The sequence below is a fragment of the Hordeum vulgare genome, chromosome 3H (assembly GCF_904849725.1).
Source record: "Hordeum vulgare subsp. vulgare chromosome 3H, MorexV3_pseudomolecules_assembly, whole genome shotgun sequence".
Classification (NCBI taxonomy): Eukaryota; Viridiplantae; Streptophyta; class Magnoliopsida; order Poales; family Poaceae; genus Hordeum; species Hordeum vulgare.
The window spans coordinates 346,688,159-346,713,721 of NC_058520.1; the positions used below are offsets into that span (position 1 = coordinate 346,688,159).

The 25,563-nt window shown below is 50.0% G+C and overlaps 2 protein-coding genes across 2 annotated transcripts; both read left to right on the plus strand.

Moving 5' to 3' along the window:
- Positions 1 to 2,716: 2,716 nt before the first annotated feature.
- LOC123443824 (F-box/LRR-repeat protein 13-like) lies at positions 2,717 to 20,461 on the plus strand. Its single transcript, XM_045120350.1, has 4 exons — positions 2,717 to 3,637; positions 3,727 to 3,876; positions 3,963 to 4,318; positions 20,189 to 20,461. The coding sequence occupies exons 1-3, from the start codon at positions 2,765 to 2,767 to the stop codon at positions 4,308 to 4,310; spliced, it is 1,371 nt and encodes a 456-aa protein (XP_044976285.1). The 5' UTR covers positions 2,717 to 2,764; the 3' UTR covers positions 4,311 to 4,318; positions 20,189 to 20,461.
- A 649-nt stretch (positions 20,462 to 21,110) lies between these two features.
- Positions 21,111 to 21,625, plus strand: LOC123439937 (cysteine-rich repeat secretory protein 38-like). Its single transcript, XM_045116550.1, has one exon. It carries the CDS (start codon positions 21,129 to 21,131, stop codon positions 21,603 to 21,605), a length of 477 nt encoding a protein of 158 aa, XP_044972485.1. The 5' UTR covers positions 21,111 to 21,128; the 3' UTR covers positions 21,606 to 21,625.
- The last annotated feature ends 3,938 nt before the right edge of the window (positions 21,626 to 25,563 follow it).

Below are 25,563 nucleotides of genomic sequence, written 5' to 3' on the forward strand. Positions count from 1 at the left end.
ACTGGGCAGACTTCTCGAAGGAGGAGGAGGAGGAGGGGTGCGACGACCCGGAGAAGGAGGAGTTCTGGGAGCAGTTCCGCAGCTCCGACAATGAGGAGTAGTTTATCTAGTAGTTTTAAGTAGTAGTTGAAGTTCATGTATGAAACTATGTTGAATTTGATGTTTGAACTATGTTGAGTGGACTAGTAGTTTGTCGTTTTAAGAAATTTTACATCTTTATTTTGGATCATCTATTGGAGTTGCTTTTTTAGACCGTCAATTTGGACCATCTGTTAAAATTGAGCTTTTTTCAGAGTTTCAAAACATATTTTTTGACGGTCCAAATTTTAAATCTTTGATTTTAGACCGACAAATTTTGAACCATCTATTGGAGATGCTCTAACCCTATACGGTCCAACCGTTTACTCCTGCCTGCTTCATCACCTGATCTTGCCTAAGAGCATCTCCAACAGCCACGCTATACAAGCGCCGCGCCGTAAAAAAGACAGTTTTAGCGCGCGCGCAACGCGGCGGCAGCTCCAGCGGGCGCGCAAAAACGGCGCGCGCGCCATTTTTAGTTCAGCGCGCTGGCCGAAACGCAATCCCGCGCCCATTATTTGCTGCGCGACTCTCCCGCGCTCGCTCCTGTTCTCTCCTGACTCTCCCGCGCTCGCTCCAGCTCCCTCCTGCGCTCGCTCCTGCACTCTCGCGACCGCGCCGCCGTCCCCATCCGACTGCGCCGCCGCCGCCGCTCGCGCCACCGGCGACCGTTCAGTGCTTCCCCGGCCTATCCCCGCGCCGCCGTCGCCGCCCGCGCCCGCCGGCGACCACTGAAGCGCTGAACGGTCTGTCTCCGCTGCGGCCGCCGCCCGCGCCCCCCGACGACCGTTCAGGCGCTTCCCTGGCCTCCCCGCGCCGCCGCGCTTCCTCCCCACCCCTCCTAGTCCGACCGGCCCTCGCGCGCCTCCGACGTCCGAGGAACAGCGCCCGAGCGCTCGCTGCCGCGCCACGCCCGCAAGGTGTTCGACAAAACGCCTACAAGGTATGTATTGCTCCAAACTTTATGAATTTGGTGCATGTTTTGAATTGTAGTTTTTATAGTATAGTATTGAACATTGTAGATGAGTTCGTCGTATGATTCTTCCGAAGAAGAATTTGATATGGAAGAGGAGGAGGATCTTGCAATGATCATAGCTATGCATATCAATAAAAAATCGAAGCACGGTGGTTCGGTTATGGGTCGGGAATTTTTTTGGAGAGATAGGATTGATGCCCATAACAGATTGATGAAGAACTATTTCGTGGAGAATCCCACATACCCGGAGTCGTATTTTTGTCGCCGGTTTAGGATGAGCACAGACTTGTTCAACCGCATTGCAGAGAAACTAGCGAGCCATGACCGGTTTTTCCAGCAAAGGAGGAATGCCGCCGGAGAGCTCGGGCATTGCACCTTTCTGAAGGTGACAACCGCTTTGCGTATGTTGGCATACAGTATCCCGGCTGATCTAGTTGATGATCACTTGGCTATGGGTGAGAGCCAAGCCATCATGTGTGTCAAGCGCTTTGCAGTGGGAATTGTGCAAGTGTTTGGCGAGGAGTATTTGAGATCTCCCACTGCTGAAGACGCCGCAAGGCTATTGGCGATGAACAAATCTCGCGGCTTTCCTGGCATGCTTGGCTCAATAGATTGCATGCATTGGAGTTGGAAGAATTGTCCAAAGGCATGGCATGGACAATTCCACGGCCAGAAAAAGGGTTCCACTATAATCCTTGAAGCGGTGGCCGATCAGGAGACTTGGATTTGGCATGCATTCTTTGGAATGCCTGGATCTTTGAATGACATCAATGTTGTCAACCGGTCACCACTGATGAATAAGATTGCGAATGGTGAGTTGCTACCGGTGCAGTTTGTAGCAAATGGCCGTACGTACAACTATGGCTATTATCTAGCGGATGTCATCTATCAAAAGTGGCAAACCTTCGTGAAGCCGTTGAAAAAGTGAGAAGGTAAGAAAAATCTTGATTTCCACAATGCTCAGGCGGCTGCTAGAAAAGATGTGGAGAAAGCATTTGGGATTTTGCAAGCCCAATTTGCTATCGTGGCTAGATTTTAAGATAAAAAAAATGCTTTGGTACATCATGCATGCTTGTGTGATCATGCACAACATGATCATCGAGAATGAGCGTGGCCAAGATTTAGACTACTAACAGTATGAGCTCTTGGGACATCCCGTGCGAGTGCGACGGAGGGCTGAAAGGGTAGCCCGTTTTGTTGCCTCGTATCATGCCATTCGGCGTCCCTCAACACACAATGATCTTCAGAAGGATCTGATTGAAGAGTGGTGGGCATGGCATGAACGACAAAGAGCATGATTTGATTGCATTATTTGTATTGTATTGTTCATGAACTATTGGTTGTGTTTATTGCATTATTTGTTGTAATGAACGATAAACTATTTGTTTGAGTTGTAATAACTATTTATTGTTGATTTATTTTGTTTGTTTGATCGTTTTTCTCCTATTTTTTGAAATGTATATGTGGTTTGTGCGTGCTGCGCGCGCTGCATTTTTGGACACTGGTGGAGCCGCGCGCTGCCTTATAGCGCGGCTGTTGGAGCCAGCGCCTATCCCTGCGCTAAACCAGTCGGCGCGCGTTGTAAATACATTTTTTGGACGCGGCGCGAAGCGCGGCTGTTGGAGATGCTTAAAAAAAACCTGATCTCTCCCTTTGTCTAATTTTTTTTTGCCCTTCCTCCTCCTCCGCCGTGTCAACCAAAACACGGCGATGGACGAAACCCTCGCCACCGTCCTCTCCTACCTCCCGCCTCCCTCGGTTTCCACCACCGTATCCCCGTCCTCCTCGTCCGCTACCTCCGATGAAGATGACCGCATCAATTACCTCCACGACGTGCTCCTCCGCAACATCATCTCCCGCCTCCCCACCAAGGACGCCGCCCGCACCACCATCCTATCCTCCCGCTGGCGGAGCCTCTGGGCTTCCACCCCACTCCGCCTCGACGACGCTGGACTCGTTCCTACCGCCGTCACCGCCGCGCTGAACTCCCACCCGGGTCCGGTCACTTCCGCCCGCCTCTCCTCCGAGCACCTCGCTTACCAGGAACCCGACGTCCTCGACTCGTGGTTCGCCTCCCTCGCAGCCAAGAACGTCGAGGAACTCTCCGTCGTCAACGGATCCTGGCCCGCTGAATGTGAGTGGCGTCCTCCCCCCGGCGCCCTCGGATGCGCGGCCCTCCGCCGCCTCTGGCTCGGGCTCTGCCAGTTCCCGGACATGTCCGGCCTCACTCCGGCCTTCCCCAGCCTGCAAGAGCTCGGGATTGTCCATTGCTCCATGCAGGATCGCGAGCTCCACGCCCTGCTTCCGCGCTGCCCCGAGCTTGAGAGCATCGCTTTCGTGCTGACACAGGACTACCCAAGGTACATCCACATCTGGTCAGGGAGTCTCCAGTCCCTGGTGGTGTGGAGGTCCATGGTCAGAGAGGTGCACCTTGACGATGCCCCCAACTTGGAGCGGTTGCTGTTGGAGCCAATTGGCGGTGCCTCTACTCATGTCAAGATTATTAATGCCCCGAGGCTGAAAATTTTCGGGTACTTTGACGTTGGACTGCATCAGCTCAAGATCGGCCCCACTGTGATCAAGGTGGCCTGATTTTTTTTTTTCACATCATCATATTTCCCACAACTAGATGGTGGTACTGTGTTACATACTTGCTTTTCAATTCATTATAGGATGGGATAGGGATGAAGGTGAAGCCAAATGCGATGGTTCGGACCCTCAGGACATTGGCATTGAATGTGCAGTTTGGAGACAAGAAGCAAGTCAAGCTAGTGCCCCTCTTGCTTAGATGCTTCCCATGCCTACAAACCTTGTATATCAAGGTATCAATCCCCAGTCCCTTCATCATCATTGTTGTTGTTTGTGCTTGTGCCTGTTAAATTAAGTGGTTCACTTGCTTGGAATACAGTCATCTCCTTCTGAATCACCAACCGATGTTGATGTGGACTTCTGGGATCAAGTAGGCCACACTGAATGTGTCACCTCACATATTAAGAAGTTTGTGTTCGAAGCTGCCCGAGGAGAGGATACCGAGCTGGCATTTGTCAAGTTTGTCATGGAAAGGGCCCAAATGTTGGAGGAGATGCGTGTTTTCGTGGATGATGGTTGCTCTAGAGATGTTGTACTAAGTCGTTTATCTTCAGAAGGATGTGTGTCTGCTGATGCTAGCGTGGTGGTGGAGAGGCAAGACATGTCCCATGCGTGGAGCTTCGAAAGAGCTAGTGACAGGTCATGGTGTGACCCCTTTGGTTGCTAAATTTGGAGGTACTCTCAAGGCTTACTCTTTGTTTGTAAACAGTTTGGTCTTTACTTTCCGAGTCATCTTTTGATGGTTCTCTCATTAGCAAATTCTTCACCTCATAACAATATAATCCATTTGGTCAAGAAAGAGTATGAAACTTTACCAACACATGTTATTAGTTATAACATGCAAAGCTTGAGGTTTGGTGCTATAGTACTTACGTCAGCTGGTTCCTAATCTGTCCGATTTTGTCTCCTGACATTCATCTTTTGGTTGTTTCTTATCGTAATTTTGAACTTCTGTAAGCAGCAATAGAGTGATGGTGCCTGTATCACTAATGCTGTACCATCATTGGCTCATGAGAACCATTGATAATTGAATCAGAGGTGCTCAATTTTGATGTGTTTACAAATTTGCATCTACAAGTCCTTGATGCAATCAAGTGAGCCTAGTTGAGATATAACAAAATATGCACTTGGTCATGCTCGTTGTTTAGTATCTCATTAGGCTAGCAGCCATGTATCACACAAATGTAGGAGACCCATTATCTTGACGATGTGAACCCTAGTTCTGAATAGTGTATGGAGAACTGTAGGAACCCTGAATATTTTGTTGTATTGACTGACACCTCATGGGGTATATATAGAGTACATCGTGGAGAGCAGCTTAGAGTACAAGGCAAGTCATTGTTGGTTTTAACCAACTCTATCTCTATTTCTCCTTATCTCTAACCGAACATGTTTATACTTCTAACATTCGCCCTCAGTCGTAGCGGGAGCAAAGTGGCCAATTATGACTGAAGTTGAAGTCTCACGCGCCTGTTGTCTTCTCTGCTTTGCCATCATCACCTGCATCTCTGATTGGTTGGCACCTATTGTGGCGACTGCGTCCCTTTCTGGTGCCGTCCCCGTCTCTTGTACTCCTTATCGCGGTTGCAACAGGAGTGGCATGGACACTAGTGACGATGCGGACGCGGTTGATTGAAGTTGTTGCCAATGAGCAGATATAGATGTAACCCTTGATGTCAATGTTGAGGTAGCCGATATGAGTAGCCGCGGTCAAGTTAGTCATGGCCGACGGTGTAGTCGTCGTAGTCGGTGTAGCCGCACAAAGGCGGAGGCCCCAAAAAAACCGTGTTATGGTATAAAACATACTATATACGTCTTTAGAATGTTGGAGCATATCAAACATGAAAACATACCCTTTTTGTCTCGTACATTGCATCTCTTAATCTTGTGTTGCGGAATAAGGGTATTTTTTATGATATGTTGAGAAGATAAGTTGTGTAGCTGTGCCTACTTGTTTGTCTTATCATTTGGGCCTAGAATCACGTAATTTATTTAGTAAATCTGAGCGCACCGTGTTTGGCTGTCTCGGAATTGGGCGTGGATTTCATTCCAAGATTCCACTGATGGGGTTCGGTCTGTAACCCCCCACCCCCCCTAGAGCCGTCATTCCTGTTAGGAATAAGCAACTTGTCTATATTGAAGGCCTAAGGGGCATATATATATTACACATGACTTGAGGTGCAAGGAAAGTAAACATAGACTAATAAGGACTCCTAGACTAATACTAATACTAACAAGGACTCCTAGACTAATACTAATACTTCCTAACACCCCCCCTCAAATGCAAAGCGTATGCAATAGCATTGCATTTGAAGAAGTGTAATACTAAAAAAAATGATAATCCAAATCCGCGTCTTGAGAGTGTCGTCGTAGCATGAAGAGTCTTCAAAACTTGTCGAGTCGCCGAAGGAGATAACGAAGAGATGGCACATCATAGGTAGACACCCAAGAGATGGCACATCAGAGGAAGACACCGCATCACTTGAAGATACAACATAAGTATCAAGAGAAGATGGGTTGTCAAAAGAAGATGGCACATCAAGAGAATAAAGCATTGTGCAGAAAATCATAGTCCACGACAACCGACGGCGAAAGAAGCTCGGCGGTTAAGGCACATGGACGTAGATCGACAATGCACAAGAAGTCCAAAAAATCCTATAGAAAACAACAAGGGCAAGTAGGCCACAAAAGTTGCATAGAAAGGATCAGGACCGGAAAAAGGCTGACGGACTAAGGTGGACTCGCATGGCATGAGAAAACACAAAATATCAACGGATTTGGTGGATGCAGCGGAAAACAAAGAAAACTAGAAAACACACACTAGATTAGGGATGATGGCAGCGGAAGAGAAAAAAAAAAGATCATGGCGGCGAAGGCCAATTCCAACCAGAGTGTGCGTGAGACGGTCCTGACTGTGTAGGAGGTGGTTGCTCAGTGCGGAAGCCTGAGTCAGAATACCAGCAGTACCCGTCGAGGAAGAACCTGAAGCAGCGAGCAGACGCTTAAGTCACAGAATATCCTGCTCAGTCAAAGCGATGGCTGAAGCTGTCGAGGTAGATGACGAAGTCTCTGTAGATGATGATTGCGCCTGGCGCAAGTGGTTCTTCTTTGTGTAGCAGTGGGACTCAATATGACCATCATTGTTGCAGTAGCCACAATGTGGACGGGGGCGACCTGAGCCTCCAGAAGGAGTGGGCAAGAGCGGCGGAGTACTCGAGTGAGAAGGGGTCGGTGCAGCAGGGGGCGTAGAAGTAGCCCGAGCAGCGAGCACCGAGGGAACCTCCAGCAAACCAGCACCACGTAAGCGAGTCTCCTCAGCACGAATCTCAGAAAGCGCCTCCATGAGAGAAATACGGCCACGAGCAAACAACTGAGCACGCCGAGGCTCAAATTCCTTGCGGAGCCGAGACAGGAACTCGTAGACGCGATGAAACTCCAAGTTGGTCTGGACAGGAACTCGTAGACGCGATGAAACTCCAAGTTGGTCTGGACAGCCTGGCAATAGGGGCAAGTACGACAACCAGCAATGCGGAGAGAATCGAGCTGGCGCCAGATAGCAGAACTCTGTGCATAGAAGTCATCAACAGTAGAGTCACCCTGCTGAAGAGCATGCTCCTGACGAACCACGGAGAGGTATAAGGCATCACCAGAGGGCGCATAGCGCTGACGAAGGCGAGTCCACATCTCAAAGGCAGTAGGAAGACCCAAAAACTCAGAGGCAAACTGAGGCAGAACACTAGCAGTGAGAACAGCTGCAGCACGGGCATCATCATCAAGCCACTGGGTGTAAACGGTCAGAGCACCAGGATACACCTGAAGAGTCTCCTCATAAGCCAAGACCTTCTCTGGTAGAGGCTAGGGTTCTACCAGGTCTCGGACGTAGGTTGTAGGGGTGGAAGTGCGGGCTGCGAGGTTGGGGACGCCGGCGCCGGCGGTTGGGCGCCGTCGCGGCGTGAGAGAGAGAGAGAGGTGGCTAGGGTTTGGAGCTCTCGTCTCCTGAGGGAGACGACAACAGAATATACTGTTTATTGTCTGCTTAATATCGAAGGGGTACATGTGTTTCTATAGGAGGACAACCTCCACTAAACCCTAGATAACTTGGACTCTAACTTGGACTCTAACATAACTTGGACTCTAAGATAGGTAAGATAACTTGGGCTAAGCCCGTAATTAACCCTGCCCATTGGGCCTCCTCCGTTGGTACGTTGTACCGGTCATAACATCTCTCCCCGCCTTCTCAAACAGCTCGTCCTTGAGCTGAACATCTGGAAACTGCTGGCGGAAATCGTCGAGCTTCTCCCAAGTCGCTTCCTCCTCTGGCAGGCCGGTCCACTGTACCAAGACATGCCAGACGCCGCGACGCTGCTGCGTCTGCAGCACCTTTGCCACCTGTGCGGAAGCTGGAAGGAGGCGGCCATCCGAAGTAGGAGGAAGGGCCGGCGTCGCTGCAGGAGGGTCCCCGCGGTAGGCCTTCAGTAAGCCGACATGGAAGATGTTGTGGAGGCGAGAACCAGCTGGCAACTCCAAGCGGTATGCGAGTGTGCCGACACGCTCCAGCGCACGAAAGGGACCGGCGTAGCGAGGTCCCAATTTGCGCTTGGAGCGCGGGTCCAGAGACTGCGTGGTCCTGTGGAGGAGGCGCAGCCACACCCAATCACCCAGCGCGAACTCCGCCTCGCGATGATGAGCATCGTAGTACTTCCAAGCCAGCTGCTGTGCTTGGAGAAGACGCTGGCGTACCTCAGCCAGAATGTCGTCGCTGGTGCGGAGTAAGTCGCCCGCCGTCTCGGACCGAGCCGTCCCAGGCTCGTAAGGGAGCATCGCCGGAGGTGGGCGCCCGTAGACCACCTCGAAAGGCGTGGTGCGCAGGGCAGAGTGATAGGTGTTGTAGCAGTACTCCGCCCACGCCAACCAGTCCACTCAAGCTCGTGGACGATCACCAGTAACACAGCGCAGGTACATGGCGATCACCTTGTTGACCACCTCGGATTGGCCGTCTGTCTGAGGGTGGAACGCCGTGCTCATGCGGAGCTTCACGCCCGCCAGTCGAAAGAGATCCTGCCAGACATGTCCCGTGAACACGGGATCACGATCGCTGACGATGGACGAGGAAAATCGTGGAGGCGGACGATGCCGTCGAAGAAGGCCCGCGCCACGGAGGCGGCTGTATATGGATGACCCAGGGCGATGAAGTGCGCGTACTTGGAGAAGCGGTCAACCACCGTGAGGATGACGGACTTGCCGCCCACCTTGGGAAGGCCCTCGATGAAGTCCATGGAAATATCCGCCCACACCTGTGAGGGTACGTCCAGCGGCTGCAGTAGACCCGCGGGTCGTAGTGTCTCCGTCTTGTTCCGCTGGCACGTCACGCACGACCGCACCCAGGCGCGGACCATCGCGCCATCACCGGGGATGTAAAAATCAGCACGGAGACGATGGAGAGTCTTCAGCACGCCCTCGTGCCCTGCAGAGTGCGCCAAGGTCAGGACCTGGTGGCGCAGGTCGCCATGGTCGGGCACGAAGATGCGGCGGCCATGTAGGAGCAGCCCCTTGTCCAAGCACCAGGGCGCGTCCAGCTCGCCGGCGTCAAGGCGCTGGCGCAGGCCCTAGGCGTCAACGGTGAAGTCGAAGCCAAAGAGCTTGCTGATCCACTGGTGTTGCGGAACTGTGGAGAGGCACTGGTCCAGCAAGAACTTGAGGCTGTAGTGGTCCGTGCGCACACGGAATGACTGACCCCAAAGATAAGGCCGCCAGTGGCGCACAGCCTGAACCAGCCTAATAAGCTCGCGCTCGTAGGCCGCGAGCTTGTGATGGCGAGCGGCGAAGGGGCGGCTGAAGAAGGCGAGCGGTCCCTCGCCCTGGTGGAGGACGGCGCCGAAGCTGATGCCAGAGGCGTCGCAGTCCACCATGAACGGCATATCAAAGTCCGGCATCTGGAGGACGGGTCCCGTCGTGAGCGCCCGTTGGAGAGCCTCGAATGCCGTAGTCGCCTCCTCGTCCTAGGAGAAGGCGTTGCGTCAGTGGCGCGGCGATGAGGCCGAAGTCCCGGATGTACTTCTGGTAGTAGCCGACGAGGCCCAAGAAGCCGCGGAGCGCCCGTGGTGACCGCGGGATCGGCCATGCGGCGACGGCGGCGACCTTGTCCGCGTCCATCGCTACCCCGTCCGTCGAGATGACGTGCCCCAGGTACGCGACGGAGGTCGTGCCGAACGAGCACTTCAAGCGCTTGAGGTGAAGACGATGCGCTCGAAGCTCGTTGAAGATGATGGCCACGTGTTGTAGGTGCTCCGCCCAAGATGCACTGTAGATGAGAATGTCATCAAAGAAAACAAGCACAAAGCGGCGCAAGTATGGGCTGAGCACGTCGTTCATCAGGGCCTGGAAGGTCGCCGACGCGTTGGAGAGGCCGAACGACATCACCAGGAACTCGAAGTGGCCATGGTGAGTGCGGAACGCCGTCTTCTCGATGTCGTCAGGGTGCATGCGCACCTGATGGTAGCCCGAGCGAAGGTCGAGCTTGGTGAAGAAGCGCGCTCCGTGTAGCTCGTCCAAGAGCTCATCCACGACGGGGATGGGGAACTTGTCCTTGGACGTTAGGGCGTTGAGGGCGCGGTAGTCGATGCAGAAGCGCCATGTGTCGTCGGGCTTGCGCATAAGGAGCACCGGGGCGGAGAACGGCGATGTCGAAATCCGGATGATGCCCTGCGCGAGCATGACCGCCACCTGACGCTCGAGCTCGTCTTTCTGTAGCTGAGGGTACCGGTACGGATGCACGGCTACAGGTGCCGTGTCGGGCAGCGGGTGGATGCGGTGGTCACAGGGTCGCGCAGGAGGGAGGCCCTGTGGCTCATCGAAGATGTCGCTGTGCTGCTGCAGGAGGTCGGCCAGGAGGGGATGTGCCTCGTCCAGTGCGGCCGCCATCAACTGGAGCTGTGGAGTCACGGCGCCGGAGCCGCCGATGCCTGTCCACTGAACGCGACGGCCGCCCTCGCGCCAGAAGATGAGGGACAACACATCGAGGTCCCAAAGGATGGGGCCGAGAGTGGACAGGAAGTCGATGCCAAGGATGAAGTCGTAGCAGCCCAGGTCGATGCCGACGCAGTCGATGGAGAACGGCTTGTCGCCGATGAGGACGGGAACCTGCCGCGCCACCCCCTGGCAAGCAAGGCGGTCCCCGTTGGCGACGGTGACGCTGAACTTCTCCGAGCCCGCCGGTTGGAGTGCGAGGCGGCGCATGGCGTCCCCGGACAGGAAGTTGTGCGTCGAACCCGTGTCCACGAGCGCGGTGAGACGCTCCCCGTTGATCGTCACCGGAAGCAGCATCGTCTTTCCCGTCTTGATGCCAGCCATGGCATGAAGGGAGACGACGAAGGCGGTCGTGTCGACCGGCCCGTAGGTCGTGACGCCGGCCTCGAAGAGTGGTGGCGTCGAGCTCCGCGGTGAGGGCCTCCACCTCCGCGTCGTCGACGGTCTCCAAGTAGAACAGGCGGGTGCACGTATGACCCGGCGCATATGGCTCGTCGCAGTTGAAGCACAGGCCCTTGCGGCGCCGCTCGAGCTGCTCGGCCGACGTCAAGCGCTGGAAGGTGCGTGTCGGCGCGAGGGCAGCCGCAGTAGCGGCCGGCAGGGCGTGTCGGGGTGGCGGTCGCCGGGGCGGGGCGGGTCGGGGGACGCCTGCTGCAGGGCGTTGGCGCGTTGCTCGTACGCGCGTGCGTAATACATGGCCGTCTGCAGGTCCTGGGGGTCGCGCATCTCGACGTCGATGCGGATGTGGTCGGGAAGGCCGCCGACGAAGAGCTCGGCGCGTTGGCGAGCCGTGACGTCAGGCGCATGGCAGGCCAACGTCTGGAGGCGGTCGGCGAAGTCCTGCACCGAGGTGGTGAAGGGAAGGCGACCGAGCTCAGCCAAACGGCTCCCACGTATGGGGGGGCCGAACTGGAGGAGACACAGGTCGCGAAAGCGCTCCCACGGAGGCATCCCGCCCTCGTCCTGCTCGAGGGCGTAGTACCAAGTCTGGGCGGCGCCACGGAGGTGGTAGGAGGCGATCCACGTGCGGTCGGACGCCATGGTCCGCTGCCCCCTGAAAAACTGGTCGCACTGATTGAGCCAGTTCAGGGGGTCGACGGTGCCGTCGTAGGTGGCGAACTCCAGCTTGGTGAAGCGGGGTGGCTGCTGCACGTGTGGCGAGGCCGCGTAGGTGCCCTCGTGACGACCCAGCGCGGCGGAAGGAGAGTGCCGCGGCACCACAACTCCCGGCGTACGGATCAGTGTACCCGCCGAACCCCCCGAAGGTGGGGGCGGGTGGCTGCAACACCGTCGGCTGTAGTGGCGCCGTCGTGTAGGTCGGCGTGTCAATCCACGTCGGTAGCGGGGACGGTGACGGCGGCCACCGGACCTGGGTGATCGGCAGGCCCTGGGGCGCGACAGTGGCCGGGGGCGGTGGCGCGAAGGGCGCCGCCGGCGGAGGCGGTGGTGGCGGGGTTGCGTACGGAGCCTGGAGGAAAGTCCGGAGGTTCGAGACCGCCAGGTTGAGGTCGCGGATCGCCGAGGACATCTCCGCCGGGGAGAGGACGGGGGCGGGTTCGGCCGCCAGGGACCGGAGGCGGCCGGCGACGGCAAGTGGTGCGGCGGCGGCGGCTGCTGCGAGGTGGCGGGGAAGGCGGTGGTGGCGTCGGCGGTGGTGGTGGGAAGGTCCGACAAACTCATCGAACCCAAGCTACCTGATACCAAATTGGTAGAGGCTAGGGTTCTACCAGGTCTCGGACGTAGGTTGTAGGGGTGGAAGTGCGGGCTCCGAGGTTGGGGACGCCGGCGCCGGCGGTTGGGCGCCGTCGCGGCATAAGAGAGAGGCGGCTAGGGTTTGGAGCTCTCGTCTCCTGAGGGAGACGACAACAGAATATACTGTTTATTGTCTGCTTAATATCGAAGGGGTACATGTGTTTATATAGGAGGACAACCTCCACTAAACCCTAGATAACTTGGACTCTAACTTGGACTCTAACTTGGACTCTAATATAACTTGGACTCTAATATAACTTGGACTCTAAGATAGGTAAGATAACTTGGGCTAAGCCGGTAATTAACCCTGCCCATTGGGCCTCCTCCGTTGGTACGTTGTACCGGTCATAACATTCTCATCATAAGCACTCACAACGGCCTCATCAGCAAGTTTAGCCGAATCCTTTGCGGTCTGAGAAGCATCCGCAGGAAGAGCCGGTGGGGTCGGAGGAGTGGGAGCTACCGGAGGAACCGGACATGGCGGACAGCAGACCTCGCTAGAAAGAACACCCCATAGACGGATGCCACGCATGTGAATGCACATGAAGCCAATGAACTCGATGTAGTTAGTGCCATCAAAGATCACTGGACGACGAGGAACAACAACGTAGCCGGATGCAACAGACATTTTTTTTTAGAGATCACGTCGGGACCGACGAAATCGGAAGCTGGTGGTGACGGGAACCAGCAGGGCGCCTCGATCTGGCGGGAGTAGGCAGATGGCGGCGATGGGGACGGGATCCAGCAGGCCCGCTGGTGTGTGCTAGGATTGCTCAGGCTCCTGGCAAATCGAGCTGTAGCAGCTCCTGTGCGTACAGTCCGTACACGAGGCTGTAGCCTGATCCCTCTCGGGTAAGAGCGCTCGGTGCGCTGGGATCTGGTGCACTGGGGTTGACGGGATCCAGCAGGCGGCCGCACCTCGATCTGGGGGATTAGGCGGATGGCGGCGACCCGGACAGCACCCAGAACGGCTTCGGCCAGGAGCGGAGCGAGATCGGGACGGGAAGCAACAGCCTCAGACGCCAGATGCGGACGAGATGCGGACGAGACGGAAGGCAACTGCGGGAAGACGAGATTGGATCGGAGCACGAGTTGCGCGTGCGAGAAAAAAAAACCCTAAGGCTCTAATACCATGTTAGAATAAGCAACTTGTCTATATTGAAGGCCCAAGGGGCATATATATATTACACATGACTTGAGGTGCAAGGAAAGTTAACATAGACTAATAAGGGCTCCTAGACTAATACTAATACTAATAAGGACTCCTAGACTAATACTAATACTTCCTAACAATTCCACGATTCCATCGTCCCGCGACACCATTCCTACCACCTCCACCTTTGCTTTGTGTCCATGGCGCTCGGCTTCCTTGTTGCTGGTGAGATTTTCCAATGAGCCGAATAATCACTTCCTGCACTCTTTTCCTCTTCTTGCTCCTCTTTCACCCTGACCTCATGTTGCCGCCTCCACGTTCCCGTCCAGCTGCCAGTGAGCGCTCCTGTTCAGTTGACCTCCTTCCCCGGGCAACTCTCCTCCTCCACCTCTTCTCTCCTCCCCTTTCTCATGAATCCTTCTCTTTTTCTTCAACTCTAACCATAACCTCACCCAATCAGCAGGTTTAGTGGCAAGCACACCGGATCCGGACACCTAGAGAGGAGACCGACAAAGTCTTGACCCTGCATCCGTCACATTCTCAAGTACCGCCTGATGTGGCTTGAAACTTCATGGATGAACCTGAACATGAGCTCAATTATTGTGCAATCTTGCTTCTCTTCTGTCCTTTGGGTATTGCTTAATCCATGTTTGGTCACTGGGGAAATGTTAGGGAATCTGTTCAATTGTAGTTTTGTTCTGCTTGTCATCCTTGTGAGTACTTAATTTTGTGTAAGCCAATATGCATAAAGATGTGCACTTAGATAGTGTCAGTTTGGTCCTTATCAATGGATGTGCCTGTGTAGCACTAGTAATGCTGATGAGACAAAGGAGAAGCACTCAGTGCTAGTAGTAATAGTAATATCCATGTGTAGTACTTTTGTGTGTGTGCGAATGTGTGGTAATAGTTCTAATTCTCAAGAACTAGTATAAGAGCATCTCTAGCAGATCCCGCAAACGGCCAGCCCGCAAAAGTGATATAAGGGCGCCCGCAAAACGTTAAATCCGGGGCCCTGTGCGGAACGAAAAAATGGGGCCTATCTCACAAAAATATGAACTAACGAGCAATTATAATGTATATATGTCTCGCAGAAAAAATTATAATGTATATAATATAATATCTTACATAAAAATTGGACATATAAAAAAGTCATACCTATGCAACTCCCGATTGCCGTTTATTTGAACATCCTCATTCTTGCAGTATTCTTTGAAATAAAATCTTCAATGATATCCTCGTAATCAATCTTCTCCAAGACTTCACTCTCAAGTGCTATTGTGGCCAAATCATTGAGTCTTTGCTGTGTCATAGTAGTATGCATATAGGACCTCAATAGTTTCAATTTAGAAAAACTTCTTTCTGCCGATGCAACTGTCACAGGAATGGTCAACAGAACTCTATATGCAATACTTGCATTGGAAAAACAATCATGCCGCTTTAAAAAATTCAGAATTTCAACAGGTCCGATATTTTCTTTTGGCACGAAATTTTGAAGAAACTTCAACTCAACAAATAGTTCATTGGCATCAATATCAGATTGTTTATCCTTCATAAGGGAAGCCTCAAGATTAACACGAGAAGATTTCAAACTATCCTTATCCAATGAACGCAATGTTTCAGAGGTAAATAAGAAACCAAATATTTTCTGGTAACCTTCATATTGCTCAAATCTCCTTGTGAGTGAGGAAATTGCTTGATCAACAACACGTATGAAATAGTTGACTCTAAATGATTCCTCTGCAGACTGTGTGGCAATATTTGTGTCATCTGGGTTCTCATCAAACTGTTTCTTTCTTTTAATTTCTCTTCTTTTACGAAATGTGACATCAATATTCATCTCAAGTGCAATTCTTTGGCTATCTCCAATGCTTCTAAGAAACCAGTTTCTCTGTACCTCTCAAAGAAAGAAATAAGCCCTTTCACTTTCTCAATTGCAACATCAATGAGAATATCCTTTGTTTGCAAGTTCTTGCTTACTAAATTAATAGCAGACAATACCTCATACCAAATGACAATTGCCAGGATAAACTCATACTCTCCAAGTTCATTGTTTGCCAAACCTAGAGCCTCACTGCTTGCCTTTGGATCACTATCAGTTTCAGATACCTGAAATTAAAAGAAAGTTCATAAATGTTATGGCTGGATCTAGTCAAAGCCTGAATGAATTACATCATTATCAATATGAACATATTGGTTACCTGAAGTAGAGCCTCCCGAATGTCTGAACATTGAAATCTAATTGGTTTAACACTTTCAACACGACTCTCCCAACGCGTAGCTGACACAGACTTGAGAGTCAATCCTGATATGTTTTCTTTCAAAATGTGCCATTTCTTAGTAGAGTTTGCAAAAATTGTATAGATGCGTTGGATGATCCCAAAAAAGTCTTTTGCTCTACCACAAGTCTTGGCCATATCACAAAGTGTTAAATTAAGGCTATGACAACCACATGCAGAATAAAAAGCTCTAGGATTTACATCCAAAAGTTTTCTTTGTACCCCTTGATGCGTTCCTTTCATGTTTGATCCATTATCATAACCTGGCCCTCGCACATCATTTATATCAAGATCAAGAAGTTTTAGCTCATTCTGTAGCACCTCAAAAAGTCCTTGGCCAGTTGTATCATTTACATCAAGAAATCCTAGAAAAGACTCTTCTATGCAAACTTGACTTGAAGATGAATCCACATATCTTATAATTAAAGGCATTTGCTCTTGGTGACTTGCATCAGGGGTACAATCAAGTATGACAGAGAAATACTTTGCGCTCTTTATTTTCTTGATAATTTCAGACCTAATACAAGAAGCAAGAAAGTGTAGCAATTCATTCTGAATCTTATGATCAAGATAATGAGCATGGGTTTCTTCATTTGTAATACGACGAACATGCTCCTGAATCATGGGGTCAAATTCAGCCAACATCTCTACCAAACCCAATAAATTACCATTGCTATCTTCATACAACTTGCCATTAGTACCACGGAATGCTAGATTATGCTTGGCAAGAAATTTTACAATGCAAACAATTCTGAATAATACCTTTCTCCAATGGTCCTTCTCTTTCTCAAGTTGTCGTTGAGCTGCTTTATCAATAGTTTGATGTTTTTCTAATCTACCGCGCAACTCATACCAATTAGTCATACTCAAAACATGATCCCCACTTGTCTCATGGTCTTTTAGTCTATTGGTCATATGTGACCAATCATTAAAGCCCTCATTTGCCAATTGACCTTTCTGATGACTTTTTCTAAATAACTTACAAGCAAAGCAAAAGACTCTATCAAGTTGTTTAGAATAGACAAGCCAGTCTCTATCACAACACTCTCCATTTGATAGAAATCTAGTATAGAATACTGGGGTAAACCTTTTACGATATCTATCTTTAGGACCTTTCTTAATTGAATTGTCTCTTTTTGGACCCTTTTGTGCTAAGATATCAATTTGTTTAGAATCAAGAGAATCCCAGTTTCTTGGATCAAATATATCAGACTTAGAAGAATCATCAACATCCTCATGAGGTGAACTATTCAAGTTAACATCAATATGATCTTCCTCTACCTCCATATTATCTGTCCCTGTCTGACCATCTGTAGCATCATTGTAAGGAACAATTGCAAGGGTAGAAGGATCAACAGATTGATTACCGGATGACACTTGCGGTGCTTCTTTTCTAACAAATTTGTCCATGCCGCCTTTATAAGATTTATTAATTAAATTTTGTTCTTCCGCTTTTTTCTTGCGCTTATAGGCACCAGACTGATGTTTCCTCATGATGACTCAAAACTATATTATTGAAACACAAGATTAAAAAGATGAATACAATGAAATTGAAGTTATACAGTAGCATGTATCAATACGAACCGTCTAACTCACCTAGTTTTGGGACCTGCACGGCTGAACTGGGATCGATCCGACGAGACAACGAGTCTCAGCGGCGGCCTGAATCGGATCGCGGGATCGATTTGATGAACAGATGAAGTGATCAGTGATGATGCGAACGGCGGAGGCGACGAGCAGACGAGATATTCTTTCTTACCGAAATATAGACGGGGAGCGCTACTCGTACATGCGCAGTTGCGCACGCACGGCGTCAACGGCAGAGACGAGCTGCTCTGGCTGGCGATCCGAGGTGGATGGCGCCACGGCGGCACAGCGCGTATCGTTTCTGTACAAAGGTGGACGAGCTGCTCTCGGGAGAGATCTGACTGGATCATGCAATCAGGAGCCCAGCGGCCAGTCGATCACGTTTACCAGCCTACCAGGCAGGCAGGCCCTGCCTGGCGATCACACCCAGGTCGCTCATGCTCAAGCGGTCAAGCCTTGAGGCAACGGCCCACTAGCCCAGGCGCCCAGCGGCCAGCTTGCTCGAGGCATCGTGGGCGCCCACGACGCGGATACGAGCCACAACGCGAGGCCACGACGCCCAGTCGCCCACGACCGCACGATTCGTTTTTTTAATAAAATTATATGCTATATTATATATATATTTTGGCCCCCCCCCCCAAATCGTGGGCCCTGTGTGGGCTGCACATGTGGCACCACTGTGGGCCCAGGCCTGCTTACGGGCCGTGAGCGCTCCGGTGGAATAAATCCTAGAAACCCATCCCACAAATGTTTTGCGAGATACGTTTGCACGATCTGGTCCGCGCCGGAGGGCTTGCGGTGCCGCAAATGAAATCATAGGGCAAATATTATCAAGTTTACCACTAGTTCATCAACATACTAGTTCATCAACATACTAGTTCATCACATCCAAAATCATGCACAACATAGTAGGTATCAAGTTTAGCCTTGCAAATGCGCGATCAAACAAAACAAAAGATGCTCAAATAATATTTGGTCATGGATAAATCAATCAACATCCACATTGTTGTGAAGACCACCATCTTCTACTTGGATCGAAGAGCGAGCACCACCAGCACCACGATCTTCACGAACTTGGACCGAAGAACGAGCACCGCAATTTGGAGGATCTTCAAGTTGGGCCGAAGAATGATCACCACCACCATCATCTTCAACTTGGATCGGGGAACGACCACTACCACTACCACTACCACTACCACTACCACTACCACTACCACTACCACTACCACCACCACCACCACCACCATTCCCATCCACACTTCCACCACCATGGTTTGCTGAAGCATCAAGCTCACTTGCGCCACCATGGCTGAAACCAACACCACCTCCAAATGTTCCTTGTCTACCTCACTTTCACCGTGCTTTCGGCTAACATCCCCGTGAATGTGTAGGGCACATTTTGGCTACAAAAATCAACGGCCAAAGCTCAAGCAAGTGTTCCAACCGACTGAAACATAGATGAGCGGAGCAAACCAAGCAAAAGTTTTTTTTACCTCCCGGCCGTTTCATCAAACACGTTGTAGGCATGGTCGGCGGCTTCGCTGTCAATGTGGATGCCGGGGTCGGCTAAAGACCGAGGAGGAGCCTGACCCCTTGATGCGATCGCCTTCTTCCTCGGGGCCTTCGCCCGCACACCGGCGGGGCCGGTGGAGGCGGTCTTCTTCCTCTTAATGCGTGGAACCGGAGTGGGGCCCAAACTCGCTGGTGCCGCGCCGGCTGCGCTGCCTTGAACGAGATGGCTCCCTTGCCGCTTTCTCTTGATGGCGGTGGCGGTGAGAGGAATTGGGGTGGCGATGGAAGGAGTTGGGGCCGTGTGAGGGTGCGGACGGAGCGGCGGTGGTGGAGGCGGCAGCGGCGAATGGTATGGCGCACCCCGAGGCGGCGGCGGAAGGAGTTCAGCCATGTGGTCGGGCGGACGGAGCGTCGACGGTGGAGGCGGCAGCGGCGCATGGTATGGTGCACCTGGGGGTGGAGGGTACTCCATCCGACTGAATTATGGCGCCGTGAGGCTGGATGGCTAGGTCGGGTGGCGGATTGGCGGCGGCCTGGGGGAGGCGGGAACTGAAGCCGGCGAAAGTGGGTTCGCGCCAACCGGAAGGGGATCCGGCAAAATCAGGTGAAATTCTGCAGATATGGAGGAATTGGGCTTGCGGATTCGGGATCCCACATTTTTTTTACGGGATGACCGAATTTGAAGTATCTATTCGGGCCGGGTTTACCGGATCCATCCCGCAAACCGGCGGTTATTATAGTGGATGGCCAGGTTTGCGGGATCTGCTAGAGGTGCTCTAATTTACAACCACACCCACTCAGCTAACCAAGAAATTGCCAACCATCTAGGTAGCAGAAGTAGTTAACATGGTCATGGTGGGCAGGAATGAAGCAACTTATGAAATTGTAACTTCTTGTAAGGCCTTATGGATCTTTCTATCACTAGCTAGCAGCATCCTCTCAGAACTTGCCCACTAATAATTTATAGCCTGCCCCATTGAATTGAATGGCAAGTTTTCTATTGCTATATTAATTAACTATTATTATACACTAGGAAGGTGGGTTGAACAGATCAAGTATGCAAACAACAAGCTGGGTTTCGTTTCCGGGTTTTTACATTTCTAAATCGTAGCATCAGAGTCGCCAGCGTAGCTGCAGCTTTCATCTAATTCTAGCTTGTTTGTTTGATGGCATCGAAAAAATACTGATGCGACGTTTGCTCCTGCTATGTTTGCTACATGTTTGCCATCATATTTGCAGGACAACAAAGAAGTGACAAGATCATGTCTCATCAAGCCTTACCCAGATGGAATGAAAAAGGAAATGGGTCCTGAAGCAAGTCAAGCCATAGGTCCTGAAGCAAGTTGTAGTCTTTTGTTTTCTATACCTTGTTCAGTAAAGCTTTGAAACTTTGGTTTTGCTTGTGTCAGACGTGCATTTTGTGCTTTGTGGGCCTGAACATGGCTGTTGTAATTGAATTTGATTATGTGGGTTTGTGCTTTTTGGAGCTGCAATTTGTTTGAACTAGTTAAAGATCGTTCTGCAACTTGTTTCATGCCGCAGTGAATTTTAATTTTGATTTATTCTGAAGCTACTTTTTGAAGCCAAACTTTGTTCGGATTTATGAATTCTTAGCCAAAATGACAGCCACACATGATATAGAAATCATTTCAATTCATGAATCAGAGAATTCTGTATTTAACACTATCTTAAATATTTTTTCTCTTGACAGTGGAAAACTTTTCTTCCCTATCTAACGCTGATTCTTAGGCCCTGTTTGGTTCCAAATAAGTCGTCAACTTATAAGTTAAAAAGTGCAAAAAGTGACTTATTTTGCCAAACAGGTTCAACTTATAAGTCACCCCAACTTATAAGTCATAAGTTGCTCCACCCCAACTTAAAACTTATAAGTCACTTACTTTTGGGTGGGTCCCACCACTTTTTCAGTCAGCCCACCCGTGACCACGCCTCCCCATGCCCAGGCACCATGCCTCCCCATCGTTCCAGGCACCCGCGCACCCCATCGCGAGCTCGCCGCCGCCGGCCTCCCTCGCGAGCTCGCCCCGGTCGGATCCGCTCGCCTCCGCCTGGATCCGCTCGCCTACTCCGCTCGCCGCCCGGTTTCCACCATGGCCGGTAGGAGCTTCGCCGCCCTTTTCCAAGATTCCCAAGACGCCGACGAGGAAGAGGTCAGGGGCTGATGTCGCTCCTCGAGACCAAGGCCCCGGCCATCGGGTTCGACATCGGCAGCTCCGGCGGCGTGCACGGCCTGGCGCTCTGCCGTGGGGACGTCCCCAGGACGACGTGCGCCGAGTGCATCCGCTCCGCGGGAGCCCAGGCCCAGCGCCTCTGCTCGTCCAAGAAGGACGCCGTCGTGTGGCTCGACGCCTGCATGCTCCGCTACTCCGGCGAGCCGTTCTTTGGCGAGGTCGACGACGACCACAGCGCCGTCGTGCCGGGCGGCGTCCAGAGCACGGCGAGGTCTGTCCAATTCGACAACGAGGTCGCCGGCATGATGAAGAGGCTCACAAGGACGGCGTACCTCTCGCCGCTGCTGTTCGCCGCCGGGGCAGCCGAGGCGGTCGTCGGGACGCGGAGACTGCACGGGCTTGCGCAGTGCACCAAGGACCTGTCCGGTTTCGCACCAAGGACCAAGGTGTGGTCAGGTGACTTATAAGTCAGGTGGCAACCAAACAAGGGTGACTTATAAGTCACTGGTTTTAAGTCACTTGACTTATAAGTCACCTGACTTATTGAAACCAAACAGGGTCTTATTTATGTGCCCTTTACGACGCTTCTGTCCATTTTAAGCTTTAATGGTGCTAAGTAAGTCTGAAAAGACCTTTTTACCTCTCATATGATATTATATGTGATTAAGATTTTAATAGGTGCTTGCGAGAAAAAAAGACATGTCTAGCTCGTTGTTTGATGTGCTTCTGTACGTGACTTCAAATGAAAATTGATTCTGAAATAAGAATGAATTTCAAGTGCACCTCCTCCTACGTTTATGCGCTAGTTGACATACTAATTACTCCCTTCGTTCCTAAATATGTCTTTCTACATACAAGGAGTACTATCTTGTGCACTCTGACATATAACTCCTTGATTGCTGAATCATAAAAATCTTGTTTGAATTCAGAGAAGGTTGCAACCATTCTCGAATGTCCGACCTCCTCTTTACCCAAGGTTTACTTGGGGCCTACTTCTCTCCCCTCTTCCAGCGTCTCCAAACATGTTCCTCGCTATTATAGAGTTGTAAGAAATTCCTCGCAGCAGTGGAATTTATTGATTAAGGATGTTGACTCAGCTGCACTCGAGGAGTTCATTTCTAGGGTGCGATCTTCTACTTCCTTCCCATTCCAGGTCTGGCGCCAACTTCCTACGTCTTGCTAGTTTTCTACTCTCGTTCTGTAGGTTGTTGGCATGTCTACCATTATTATCTAGTCTGCGTGTCAACTGTTTCATCTCGATGCTGCCTGCCTACGATGTCTGATGGCTCTATTTATAAAGTCGGACGCATGCCTTTTCTTAAAAAAAGAAATTCCTTGCAGAATGGCGTGCTAAGTCACTCTCTAAAGATAACAAGCTAGTTCTAATCACGGTTGTCTCTTTTGGTTTATTTTATATTTGCCTTTTATTTTTCTCAAAAAGTTTCAAAAACTATTGACGCTCTCAGATGTGCCTTTTCGTGGACTATAGAGGACACTTGCTCGGGGGCTCAATGCCTTATTGCTTGAGAAAATGTTTGCAAACCTAAAAAATTCAGTGGTCTAGGCATTAAAAACTTTCATCTAGAAAAAAATGCATCCTCATGAAATTTGTTGTTAAATCTCTATACTACCTTCCTCCGCTCCTTGGCTAAACCGGATATCCCTTCAACACCCAAATGCCTTTGTCTCACCGTCCACCCACAATACTTTTGTTTGCAAAGCCATAAACTCACAATTACCCACCCTTCATAGTATTTTCTTTATCCTCACAAACAACGGATCTAATACCTACTTTTGGTTAGACACCCGGCTCACCAGCAAACGGCTTGCTATTGCTTTTCCCTGCCTCTTCTCGCACTCAGTTGGCCTTCTGTACGAGGGGCAAATATTATGCATTTTGGCTTGAGCTTTAACCCGCAAGATCGGTTAACCTTTGCTGCATCCATAAAAATGGTTTCTTTATTGTCGATGTTGCAGGACTTTGTTCTTAAAGACGACCACGACTGTCACTTCCTCACTGGTGGACTCGACTTATCCACCAAGAGGGCTTATGAGGCCTTCTCTAAAGAAGACGGTGAAGATTTACATGCAACACACATCTGGCGATCCAAGGTCCAAAGCAAAATCAAAGTTTTTTGCTTGGTTGGCCTTCAAAGGAAGGCTAAACACCAAGGTCAACCTCGCTCGCAAGTCAATCACGCCAACTTGCGACTGCCCAAGATGTTCTGGACAAGTTGGGGACACGGATCATCTCTTCATCTTATGCCCTTCCACACAAAGAATTTGGCAGCAACTCAACATCCCCATCCACACTAATGACACAACTCTACTTTGGGATACAACGACATCGTCTCTCCTCGACATCATTGTATGACCTTTCATTCTGATGGCCACCCTCTAGTGCATATGGGATGTGAAGAATGCCAAAGCATTCAAAAACATTGATATTCATCCCTCCATATCCCTAAAACATGTAACACACTTAGATTTTGTGGTCACATCGCTTATCCAAGCCTTGTGATAAGGACATCATCTTCTTGTGGCATTTGTTTCTCTCCGCATGTTAGTGTGGTACACCATGGTATCAGAGTAGTACCGATCGAAGGGGCCCCTTGCTTGATTGAAACTTGGTCGTGTTGAATCTAGCAAAAAAACTATATTTTGAGTCTAGTTATTGGAGAGTAGAAATTATTTTTAGTCCTTATCCCCGCCGTTGCTCTCATAAGGAAGTGTGATGTAAGTGCTTTGATTCTAATCCTCTGCCCCTCAATTTTTCTTAGGATCACACCGGTATTTTGGAATCGTTACGATGTCGGTGTGACGAAATTCGGTTCTTGGTGCCTTATGACACTTGGGGTAGAAGTGTCTCAGGGAGTTAAGTTCCAATATGTTCATGTCATATTTACAATAACTTTAGTTTCTAGTACCCGAGGACGCCGATTTTCGAAATCGCTTTAATACTATTTTTTGGACAAGAGGAGTTTGGCATCACCCAGTGACGCTTGTGATATGCATTGGGTTTTTCATGAAGAGGAACGAGTTAACATAGCACAATGCGGGTAAATATTTCCCTCGATTAAGAAACCAAGGTTTATCGAACCAACATGAATATCAATCCTCAACCGTCTTCAACGGCTGCACACAAAAGAGCAAACAACTTGCACCCAGCGTGGGCAAGCGGGTTGTCAACCCCCTTGATCCCGTTATTTGCAAGCGAATGAGGTGTGTAGATAATTGTATATAGTTGTGACTTGCAAAATAAAATAGAAGACAAATAATAACAACAAGGAAATTATTAGTTTTCTGAATATATAAGTGAATAGACTCGGCGGCCATAGTGTTCTCTAGTGGGATCTCTCATGAAAATAACATATGGTGGGTAAAAAAATTACTGCTGGGCAATTGATAGAACATCGAATAGTTATGCGATTTTCACGACAATGTGTATATAGGCATCAGGGCCATAAGAAAATAGGTTGACTCCTGCCTGCACCTACTACTATTACTCCACCCATCGACCGCTATCCAATATGTATCTAGAGTATTAAGTAAAACATATTAATGCTTGGGGAAGGATGACATGATGTAGACAAAGTAAACTCAATCAGTATGAATAAACCCCATCGTTTTATCCTTAGTGGCAACAACACAAAGACGCATCTTGTCCCCTTCTATCACTTTGATATAGGAATTCGCCAGGTTGAACCCACTACAATGCACATCTACCACTGAAGAAAGATCAAACTACTTTGCCAAAGCAATTCAATAGATTAGATAGATTTACGGAGCTATGATGATCATGCAAATAAGAATCAAAAAACTCAGAGAAGACTCAAATAATTTTCATGAATAATCTGAACATAAGTGTTGGAATTATGCCCTAGAGGCAATAATAAATATAGTTATTATTATAATTCCTGTATCAAGATAATCGTTTATTATCCATGCTATAATTGTATTGAATGAAGACTTATATACATGTGTGGATACATAGATAAAACACTTTCCCTAGCAAGCCTCTAGTTGGCTAGCCAGATGATCAAAGATAGTCAGGGTCTTCTGATTATGAACAAGGTGTTGTTACTTGGTAACTGGATCACGTCATTAGGAGAATCACGTGATGGACTAGACCCAAACTAATAGACGTAGCATGTTGATCGTGTCATTTTGTTGCTACTGTTTTCTGCGTGTCAAGTATTTGTTCCTATGACCATGAGATCATATAACTCACTGACACCGGAGGAATGCTTTGTGTGTATCAAACGTCGCAACGTAACTGGGTGACTATAAAGATGCTCTACAGGTATCTCCGAAGGTGTTCGTTGAGTTAGTATGGATCGAGACTGGGATTTGTCACTCCGTGTGACGGAGAGGTATCTCGGGGCCCACTCGGTAATACAACATCACACACAAACCTTGCAAGCA

Excerpts from the sequence above, each read along its gene's own strand:
- LOC123443824 (XM_045120350.1), top strand. The coding sequence starts at position 2,765 with ATGGACGAAACCCTCGCCACCGTCCTCTCCTACCTCCCGCCTCCCTCG. Across the intron at positions 3,638-3,726 it reads TCGGCCCCACTGTGATCAAG|GATGGGATAGGGATGAAGGT; the intron begins GTGGCCTGATTT and ends AATTCATTATAG. Across the intron at positions 3,877-3,962 it reads TACAAACCTTGTATATCAAG|TCATCTCCTTCTGAATCACC; the intron begins GTATCAATCCCC and ends CTTGGAATACAG.
- LOC123439937 (XM_045116550.1), top strand. The coding sequence starts at position 21,129 with ATGTCGCTCCTCGAGACCAAGGCCCCGGCCATCGGGTTCGACATCGGC.